At 45.0% G+C, this 11,069-nt stretch overlaps 1 protein-coding gene across 1 annotated transcript in view; it reads left to right on the top strand.

Annotated features, from left to right (window-relative positions):
• TNFAIP6 (tumor necrosis factor, alpha-induced protein 6) overlaps positions 1 to 7,990 on the top strand; it is a 12,538-nt gene extending 4,548 nt beyond the window's left edge. Inside the window, exons 2-6 of the mRNA XM_010160223.1 lie at positions 1,757 to 1,894; positions 3,205 to 3,366; positions 5,336 to 5,564; positions 6,607 to 6,647; positions 7,805 to 7,990. Coding sequence (XP_010158525.1) covers positions 1,757 to 1,894; positions 3,205 to 3,366; positions 5,336 to 5,564; positions 6,607 to 6,647; positions 7,805 to 7,968 — 734 coding nt within the window. The 3' untranslated portion in view covers positions 7,969 to 7,990. The remainder of the gene's footprint in view (positions 1 to 1,756; positions 1,895 to 3,204; positions 3,367 to 5,335; positions 5,565 to 6,606; positions 6,648 to 7,804) is intronic.
• Positions 7,991 to 11,069: the final 3,079 nt, after the last annotated feature.

Raw genomic sequence — 11,069 nt, 5'->3', positions numbered from 1 at the left:
TTCAGCAGTAAACATCACTGTCACTAAGCATTACGACTGCTCTTGCTTGGGCTGTGACTGGTCACCTTTGCAAAGGCGACAAACCTTAGTGTCCAGCGGCCCCTTACTCTTTGGCTTGGTGTAGGTGTGGCAGCTCAGCAAATCCCAAGGACTACAGCCTGTGTTTTTCAATTCACCCTCAGTTCACTTCGCTGTGAGCTGCAGTGATCAATAATTTCAATTCTGGGGTGTCCCCTGTGTGTGCAGCAAGGCTAAAGGCTGAGCTGTTTTCTGTAGCACTCAGATTTTCAACTCATGTATGTTGAATCCAACAGAGTCATGCTGTAAGGCAGCACTGAGGGGATTTATCAGGTTAGATGTGACAGGCAATTGAATGAATGACAAATAATACCTTCTGTGAACAAATTTTTACTTAAAATAGATGATTTTTGGGATAGCATACCATTACTCCGAAGCTGTTAGTTGTTGTGACTCTTCTTTGCAAAGGCACTGGCTTCTTCAGAAAAATTTTCCACGGAATATGTTATCCCATGCCCATGGCAGTGACATTCCCAGCAATGTTAGAGAAAGCAACTCTGGTCTTCCGAGACTGCTGTCAGCAATATCATTTGCTTCCCTGGGCACCAGGCCAGTGACTGCGGGTCCAAAACCTACATTGCCAAACATCATTCTGTGCCTAACAAGGGCTCGCACCGTCGCTGACCACAATTCAGTGGTGACCATGCTTTTAAAAAAATCGCCTAACCTAGCCAAAACTACTGACTCTAAGTGTGGCCCTAGAAAAGACTATTTTTTTTCCCATGGCACAAATGACTACTGTAAAAAAAGCTTCCCGTTCTGTGTGTTTTTTCAGTTATATTGAGTAGTGATAGCTACAGCCAGCCATTTCCCTCAGATGATGCTAAATATAAGAAGAATCTAAACAAAAACGTCGATATGCAGATTGGCTCCGAGACAGATTTCCATACATATGGCATCAGACAAGCGCAACGTGAAAAGATTCTAAGACTTGTAGTGGTGCTGACAGTTTCTAGGTTTCCCTGGAAAGCTGTTTTATATTGTACTTGCAACAGTAAAGAAAAAAATTAATAATGAAGAAAGTGTATTAATTTTCTGTGCGGCAAAAATGTCGGCCAGGAATTCTGCTGGTCCTGCCCTTTGTGACCCAAGCTCAGATATTTTTACTTCATGATTTTATTCCCTTCAATTTCTGCCTCTCCTTTATCCAAGTAGCTGTGATTTAACTCCTCCAGAGAGTCAAAACAAAGCTCTGATTCATCTTCCAAAGGCACTAAAAGTTACATCCAAAAGAATGCTGTGATTGCAATCCAGAAGGAGCTTCCCCGGAGTCAGAGAGGCCACACGGAACTGGTGATGCTGACACCAGCCGATCGTTCCCATAACTACTGCCTTCTGAGTAGTCCTAGGGGACTCCTTCCCTGCGTTTGTTGATCTTCTGTTGTTCAAAAACTCTCCAAGCTCTGACTAGCTCTGTTGTTCAAAACTTCTCCCAAACAAAAACATACCTTTGTGTTGCAAAACCGTGCCTTTGGGTTGGGAGGGACAAAAGCCAGCACAGAGGGACGTATTTTCCTGACATTTTCCATGCAACACAGCTACTCACTGGACATTTTGTTCCTCTTCTCACCTGGACAGTAGCCCAAGGCGCAGGTCTTGGGGAAGGTGCTGGGGGTGATGAGAGCACCCGGGAAGTTGGGATACAGAACCGAAACCATGTATTGCTTTGTTCCCACAGAACGAGCAGCTGGAGTGTATCACAGGGAGGCACGCTCTGGGAAGTACCAGCTCACCTATGCAGAAGCAAAAGCCGTCTGTGAATACGAGGGAGGACACTTAGCCACGTATCAGCAGCTGGAGGCGGCAAGAAAAATAGGTTTGGAAAAAATTACGGCTGCTCGCTTTGCACATCGCTCATTCATAGTGTTGCCAGTCTTGTATTGTCACAAATGTTGTGAACTCTGGGAACGAGAGACTTGTAAACACCCTGGATTTTTGCCCAAGTTGCGTGCAGTTCCCTCCTCGGTAAGAGCGTGACTGCGATACCTACAGAGCTGTTGGGGTAGCATCTGCACACAGTGCTACGTGTCCCCCCCAGCTCTGGGTGCAGCACCATCCCAGAACCAGCAACACCCAGCCGAGAGCGGTCTGGCTGAACTGGGAAGCTCCAGTACCTCCCCAGCAACAGCCCCTGGGTGCTGCAGAGGAAGGTGTTTATCCCCAGGGAGCTTCTAGAGTAAACACACATTGCTGGTTTTCCCATCATCAGTCAAGATGCTTTCAGAATGTTTATCCCAGCCATATCTGCTCTGGGAGAGGGCGAATGGTATGCTTGGAGTAAAAAGCAAAGCTGAGTGAGGGCTCTACTGTATTTCTGTTTGATTCCTAATGAGAAATTATTAATTCATTCAGAGCATTAGGAAAACAATGGAAAATATCCTCCACTCTAGAAAATTGCAGGCTAGCCGTTGAGTCAGAAGCTGGCTCTCAGCACCAGCACACATGTAAAAAAGGGTACTTTTGTCTCTTCTGAGTAGCTTCATAGTCCTAGGATGCTACAAATATGTTCCAGTTCTCTCCATGAAAACATCGGTCTCTACCAGACAGCGAATAACATCACATTCTTTGGCTATTGTTTCTAAGCTCTCGGCCACAAAATGCATTAACAGGATCCTTTTATTTAGCAAGAAATACTTGAGGCATTTCAGGTATTTAAATTTAAATTGAAAGGGTCTTAAGTAAATTATTTTTTTTTTAGCTGTATGTAGTATTTTATTCATTCTCACAACTTAAAACTGCAAACTCTTGAGATATGACTGAGTAAATCTGCATGACTCCAAAAGGGGAACAAAGAACACATTTATATACCTCATCCGATATCTAATTTGGTTACAAACTCTGGTACAGCACTTAAACTCCCCACCCGGGAAACTACAGAGTCCATCTGCATTTGATTTTGTCTTCAGACGAAGAACCAATAATCATATTGTGGAAAACACAATGCAGTTTTAAATTCTGCCTTTAAAATTATCCTCTCAAATTCCTGTTCTTTCCTGGAGTTCAATTTCTATTAAGCCAATTACACCAAGTCACTGATCAGCTGGAGTAATTTACTTGAACAAAAGGCAGAGCTTCTTGCCTAGGATTGATTTATCACATCCATGTCTCCTTTCCTCCCTGTTGCAGGTTTCCATGTGTGTGCTGCTGGCTGGATGGCCAAGGGCAGAGTTGGTTATCCCATAGTAAAAGCTGGAGCCAACTGTGGCTTTGGAAAAACTGGTATTGTTGATTACGGGATTCGCCTGAACAGAAGCGAAAGATGGGATGCCTACTGCTACAACCCTAACGGTGTGTTTAAAAACAACCTGTCACTCTTCAGGTCTAACATTATGACCACATGCCATGCTGCCGGGCTCTGCAAAGGCACCCGGGCTCTGAATGAGTTGGCTTCAATGCCATAAATACTCTGGGAATGGGAATTTGTTTGTCTGGGAATTTGCATTGGTACAAATTTATTTGGAGCCCTGCACTGAGCCCCCCCTACTGATCCCGTAGCTGAGCTGGCTTGCTCAGAGCTCTGCGTCTTTGCACGGCATCGTACCATACATAACTTGTGCCTGAGCAAAGTCTGTTCAGACACTAAAAATGTAACGATATGCTGTTGTTGATGAAAAAGGTAAGTAATATTTCCAATGCAATGTGTAAATGTCTTGTTTTGTATAAGGGTGTTCACATTTAGCCTACAATTTGATTTAAATAACTAATCTGAAGTGTTTAACATGGGAACCATTTTCCAGATAATCTGCCTGTAAGCAGGCTAAATTTAGTGTTAATTTCTATTCCTTTTCCCTCGTGCCTGAGACAGAACTTTTGAAAAGGAATGCCACGACTGGGACTGAAGCACCTGACAGACCCAGCTCCCAGCAGTAGCCTGTCTGGGCGTGCATGTGTGATAGATGGAGAGAAGTACCCCTTTAGAGAGCAGGGAAGCCAAAGTTGGCAGCACCAAGGAAAGCAAAGCTTAACTTTGTGCACCGCTTGCCTCCCTCACTACTCCAAGTGTACGACCCTGCCTGGCAGAGCCAGATGTTGGAGTCGTCCGTGACGTCTGTACAGCTGTGCACATTTTGTTTGTGCTCACAGGGCTTGAGCTTGTTTACGTTAGCTGGGCAGTTGTTAATCGAATAGCTCTGTGGGGTGGGGGACATCCACAGATGTTCAGCATACAAGGAAAACTGCAGGGAGACTACAGCATTCATTATTACTGCACGTAAACTGTCAGCCCACTTTCTCTTTTGTCAGCCTTCTCCTTTCCTTAGTTACTTCCAAATACAGTTTGGGTAGAGGACAAAAGGACACCAGAACTGCCAACACTCCACGGCTGAGTTGGCCCCATTAAAAGGATGTGTATTCAGGCTCTGCTGCAAAGCTTGGCAGGGTTGTGTGTCTGCAGGTGAGACAGCCCTGCTCTTCCCTAGGATGCTAAAGATGTCAAGAGGAATTTATGGAACTGTTGGCCTGTTTGGAGTGTACATCCAACCTGGCAATGATCTGGAGCTGGAAAGTACAGGACTCACGGACAGTGTCCAGATAAAGAGGGTTAATCACACTATCTAGCTTAAGGCTCCTAAATCAGGTGCCCTGGATCACCCTTGAAAAATACCTCCCTCTCCCCCAGGTCTGAACTTGGGCAACAACGCCAACCCCTAACATCAGGCAACTCCTAAAGTCAGGTAGCGTGAGGTCCCCGGAATGGTTGGTCCCGCAGTCAGGGCGTCGGTGAAGCTCAAATGGCCACTGAATCAAACGGGAATGAATGTTTTTTGTCCCAAAGGAGACATTCCAGAGGGAGTGAGGAGCTGCAGAAATAACAGGAGTAAAATGCAATGCCTGTGATCGCTAACCTTTATAAATTTTCTTGTAGAAGACACACTTTCAAGAGATTTTTGAAGAAGAAAGGATGAAAAAATGCCAGGGTGACTTGCAAGTACAGCTGTAAAGCTTACAGTTTGACACAGCCAGAAACCCCAAATGCCTTTTACATAAAACACTTCGCTCTGGCCCAAAGTCCACTGAAGCCAATGAAAGCGTTTCCTCTGAACTCAGAGTTTTGAATCGTGCCTCTTGCTTCCCAAATATCTGCTCCCAAAAGCTAGGAATGACTGACATCTCTTGTGTATGCTGAGTGCTTCGCTATATGAAAAGAGCTGTCAGGACGGGTGATTTCCTACGGACCTGCTGGGTCAAAGTGCACAAAGATTTAAACAGCAGCCGCACAATGAACACTTAAACTGTGATGTTTTTGTTTTTCTCGTAGGAAAAGAATGTGGTGGAGTCTTCACAGATTCAAAACATGTTTTTAAGTCACCAGGCTACCCAAATGAGTATGAAAATGAGCAAATTTGCTACTGGCACATTAGAGTAAAGTATGGACAACGTATTCATCTACAGTTTCTAGAGTTTGACGTTGAAGACGACACTGCTTGTATGGCCGATTACTTGGAAATCTATGACAGCTACGATGATGTCAATGGCTTTGTGGGCAGGTAAAGCAATTCTAGCTTTAATATGCAAGTAGCCAAATGATTTAAGTTTTTCCCCAGAACATTACTTCAGAAGAACACTGTTACTTTCTCCTGTTATCACCTCTGATATGCCCATAACAGTTGTAGCGACAGTAGCTGACTTATTTCCCCTGGCAATTTAGTGTCATTAACACAGGCCTGTAAAGTTTCAGAGAATTGGCTTTGCCCTTTTCTGCTTTGTTAAATTACATGAAAGCACGCTGCCAGACTATTTCGGTTGCTGCTTCTCTTAATTCCCGATTATTTTACAGGAAGAAAATCAATCTCAAGCACTATTTTGTATTTGCTTTAATTGACAGGACGGAGGTGGGGTGTTAAACCGTTACCAAAAATGTTTTTAAAGTCACTGTTCACTACAGAAGTGTTATATATCATCTCTGTTACTATATACTATACTTACTTACGTATACTATCTTACTACATATCATCTCTCTTTGCTTAATCCTTTCTTTTCTTTGATGTCACATTTTTGCTTGTCCTTTAGCAGTTATATTTCATCATGAAGTACCTCAATTTTCCAGAGCAAAAATGAACCAGAAAAAGTGATAATAACCACTTCCCAATTCCTGCCACTTTTCACGTCCTCTCTACAAACCACGTGTAGTCACTTTGATTTGGCTTTACGGGTAATTTTAATGTTTTTCTTGACAATGCTCTTCCTTTCTTAGCCGTGGGCCATTGTTCTTTTTCTTTAACACCTAGTTAAATCGCTCTTTTTTTTGGTCTTGCATCATTTACTTCCTGCATATATTGAAAAACGTTTCCTGCATTTTTTCCCTAAACCTTACTATAAGATAATGACCAATATCCTTTAGGCAATTGCTTTAACCTCTAGAGGAGAATTAATGTCTAGAGACCATACACTGAATCCTATAAGCAGTTCAGCCCCGTGAGGCACAGCTCCGAAGGAGAGTACAGCCTGGCAGCCAGCGCAGGTCCCTACATAGCAGGGGTATGGCATAAGCTGGGTCCTTTAGTCATAACCGCTTACATTTTTTTCCAGGTTTTGCGGAGATGAGTTGCCAGATGACATCATTAGCACAGGTAATACATTTACACTCTTTATAGTAAAAAAAACCCAATCAGCCAAAATCCCCTTTTGGCCCTACTTTCTAATAATAGATGGTTAAGGTGTCCGAAGGTGCAATCTCTGCTTCCTGTCATAAGCTGCTATGCTTGCCAGCATGCTCCGTCCTCACTGCAGGCACTTCTAAATCAATGGAGAAGCCAAAAAGCCCGGTTAGAAGAGAACCAGGGTGCATCCTGCCGGCCTTACCGCGGTAGTGCACTCCGCACCAAGCAGTTTTCCCGCAGTCAGTAACCCGTGCGCAGCATCTTCATGCACCCCTTTTTCCCATTTCAAGAGCAAGGATTGCAAGCACAGTTCCAAAGCCGGTTGCAGACATTATTCTCTGTGTTTTAACGGGATTTAAACAGCAGGTCAAGGTCTGATTACACGTAAAACCGTTGTCCCAAAAGTGGGATCATTCACCCGGTGTGCAGTACGCCAGTATACGCACAGAGCAGAGGTATTTTATTATTGCATATTTGCAATAATAAAGCTAATAATAAGGTAATAATAAAGCTAATACTAATAATAAAGGTAATAGTAAAGCTATTTGACCTCTCTTTGCTCAAGCATCGCCAAGGTGCCACGCGGGCTACCTGTGCAAGGAAGTAGCCACGTTCCCTGCGATAGCCTAAGGACGGTCTGTGCAGAAACTCATGTCACCACGCTCCGGCCCGCAGCTGTAATCAGCAGAAAGAACAGAAAGGTTGAACTGTGCCACCCCCGATCTCCCAGTTCACACGGGCCTGGTGGAGACGGGCGATGACGCGCGTGGGAGTCACCCCAGTGTCACCCAGAGACCCAGGGGGCTCTGCGCCAGCTGTGTCTCACACATGAGGTGTGACATTTCACAGGTAGAGTGGAGCAGAGCAGCACTGTAAACGACAGGAAATGCTTTGCAGGAAGCACAACTTTTATCTGTCTCTGAGCTCTGCAAAACTGATGAAAATCTGCCTGGTTTTCCATGGAACTAAAATCCTCCCAGGCCACCGCTCAGAAGCAGGCAGACCAGGTGGATTGCTCTAAAGATTGCTTAGAAGCAAGCAAGAAGGAGCACTTTAAAAATAGCACGGAAATATCCCATTTTTTATGCCTGAAAATGTAACCTTTGTTTTTCTTTTTCTTGTCCCAGGCAATGTTATGACCTTGAAGTTTTTGACAGATGCTTCAGTGACCGCTGGTGGTTTTCAAATTAGATATATTACTATGGACATGCCTGCCAAGTCAAGTGATGGAAAGAATACGACAGCCCAAGGAAAAACAAACTTCTTACCCGGGAAATTTGGTATTATGTGAGCTGAGTAATGAGGTACACTCATTAAGAAACGTATTTTAGAACCCAATTCTGATACCTTGTTTCTTAGGGTAAGACTTTTTTTTTTTTATCTTTATGACTTTTTATTTTCTGCTTTTATATAAAAGTTTTGTTAATAAAGTATGCTAGGAAATAAATTATAAAATATACTTACATAAATAATAGAAGACTATTTTTAGATTACAAGTACTGTAAAAATCTGAAGAATTCATTGTTACCAAAGACTTTTAAATTATTTTTCTATATCAACTGCTCCTTCTTCTCAATTCTTGCATCATTTGAGCAAACTTTTTGTGTGGCCATTTCAATTACTTTTAAATTTAATACGCTGTTCTATCCTTATTTTCCTTTAGAGTAAGCTTATGTTGTGGTTTAGCCTTATCTGGTGTTTAAGTACCACACAGTTGCTCGCTCACCTCTGGCCCCCTCCCCCAGTGCAGGAGGAGAGCCAGAGGAAAAGACAAGGAAAGTTCGTAAAGTTGAGATAAGAACTGGTTAATAATATAAATGAAAATTATAGTGATACTCAAACTAACAATACTACTACTACTAAGTAATTAAAACAATAGAAAAGAGAACATATGGTACAGTAGCTCACCATCCGCCAACTGACACACAGCCAAGTCCTGGAGGAGCAGTCCCCGAGCCCGAGAGCCCCAGTGTGGGGAGAAAACACACTGACCCCCCAACCCACTAACAAAAGAACCAGCCCCACCACTAACAACCACGCCAAGAAGTAACAAATGAGCTAACGACCCAGCTAATCAAGCTAGCCCAAAGCCTCAATGACCCACCCCAGGCCACTTCCCACCTCCGAACTGAGCCTGAGGTACCATGGAATGAAACAACTCTCTCGACTGCTCTGGGCCAGCTGACAGCACTGGGAAGTCAAGGAGCTCATTCCTGCCTGAAACCAGCACAGCCTATTGTTAAGATACATAGATTCATCTTGTGGATGGCCTAGCAGCCCCCATGTAATGTTCGGAAGTCAGAGGATGGGGAAGCAGCGTGAACAGCACAGAATCAATTATATTATCGTCATGTTGTGAGATGAACCAGAAACTACTCAACGAATTTTGTCAGGGTTTCCTCATCCAGAGAAGAGACATTCAAGTCCTTTCACTTCTCTCATTTCACTTTACCAAGTGAAAGAAAGACTTGGTAAGAATAGTAAAACTGGTGAGATGAAGCATCAGAAGGAATTGCTAACTGCGTCCCAGCAACTCTGTTCGGAAGATTCTGTTGAGATGCCGTATGTTGTTTACACGGGTTTTAAGAAGACTCTACTATTTTGAATTAATGAACATAAATCATGCTCCATGTTTTTAACTTCAGTCTGAAGCAGCATTAAAGCTACCTCTGTTTTAATTGTGTCCAGAGTTTCCAATTAATTCTTTTTATTTCTTGGGAACTTTTCAGACTTTGAACCATTTTTCTTGATTTAAAGCAGTAAATAAGTTTTAAGAGTTTCTTTCGATGTGAATATTTTCTTGACCCTGGATATGCTGAAGCCTAATGCCCACTGAGAATCTTCCTGTGAATTATTTTTTTTATTGTGAATTCCTCAGAGTTTTGCACAAGAGGAGGAGAATCTTAAGCTAGTTGGACCCATCTTTGCTTTATTCTAATTCTCAGCTCTTTAAATTTATTTCATCTTTGAGCTTTTATTGTTGTAATTTCACCGGGACTATGATCCTGCTTCCTGGCTGTACTGGGGAACAATGTTGCAGCTAGCACTGCAGCTTTTCTCCCTGTCATTTCCAACACTGTTCATGTTTCATGGGAATTGCCAGGAAACACAGTTCGCATCACTAGGTGTGATGGGATCAAGCTGCACCTGAAATCTGCTGGTGGGCTGAATAAACCTGTTCTCATTCTCCTCTTATAAACTGAGGTGCTATAAGCTCTCCCCAGAGTCTTCCCTTCTCCAGGCTGAACCCCCCAACTCTCCCAGCCTGTCCCCAGGGCAGAGGGGCTCCAGCCCTCGGAGCATCTCCGGGGCCTCCTCTGGACTCGCTCCAACAGCTCCGTGTCCTTCTGCTGTTGGGGCTCAGAGCTGGAGCAGAACTGCAGGGGGGTCTCCCCAGAGCAGAGCAGAGGGGCAGAATCCCCTCCCTCGCCCCCCTGGCCACGCTGCTCTGGATCCAGCCCAGGATGGGGTTGGCTTTCTGGGCTGCCAGCGCACACGGCCGGCTCCTGGCCAGCTCCTCGCCCCCAGCACCCCAAGGCCTTCTCCTCAGGGCTGCCCTCAAAGTCCTGCTCTCAAGTCTTGCACTGATATGGATCAGAACAACAGGGTGCGAAGGAAATATCTGCTTGTCTGGAAACACCCATGGAGCCAGAAGGGTGATGCTGTTTGGGGAGGAGTTTCTTTCCAGAACAGGCACTCCTGCAAAGCATCTCCAATGACACTATGAGGCCTTGCAGGTGATTAAGAAAGATGTAAGCATTAACGTTACTGCTCAGGCCTCTCTCTGTCCCTGAGAAACATAGAATCACAGTTTGGGTTGAGGAGACCTTAAAGCCCACCCAGTGCCACCCCCTGCCATGGGCAGTGACACCCTCCACTAGACCAGGTTGCTCCAAGCCTCATCCAGCCTGGCCTTGGACACTTCCAGGGATGGGGCGGACAGTTTCTCCGCATTTCAGATTTGCTGCCGCTGCCGTCCTCTCACTTAACACCCACCAACATCCCCAGGTAATTCACACACTCCTCGCAGCGGCTTTACCATGTGGTGGGACACACCGCGCACAGCCAGGCACTAACATCTCCCACATGGAGAGGACGGTGGCGGGCAGCGCTCGGTGCTGCAGCCGTGGCGGGCGGCGAAGACCCTGGGCACTTTCTGCTGCCTTCACCTTTCCCCAGCAACAACGAAAGCCCAAGTGGAAAGGCCGCGGGGCTACAGGTTTCACAGTACAGGCACAAATATTCGCGTCTTAAGGAGTTTCAGGCTTATGCTGGTAGGTTCCGCTGGCCTACAAGGGCCGGGAGAGGTCAGAAACAACGCTCCTGCCACCACCGGCGGCCAACGCGCCGACTGAAGGGGGTTCTGGGAGGGCCGGACGCGCACGGCGGCGA

Source organism: Eurypyga helias, unplaced genomic scaffold (genome assembly GCF_000690775.1).
Source record: "Eurypyga helias isolate BGI_N326 unplaced genomic scaffold, ASM69077v1 scaffold11391, whole genome shotgun sequence".
NCBI lineage: Eukaryota > Metazoa > Chordata > Aves > Eurypygiformes > Eurypygidae > Eurypyga > Eurypyga helias.
Note: the sequence above shows the minus strand (reverse complement) of the source record. Positions and strands in the feature narration are given on the sequence as shown.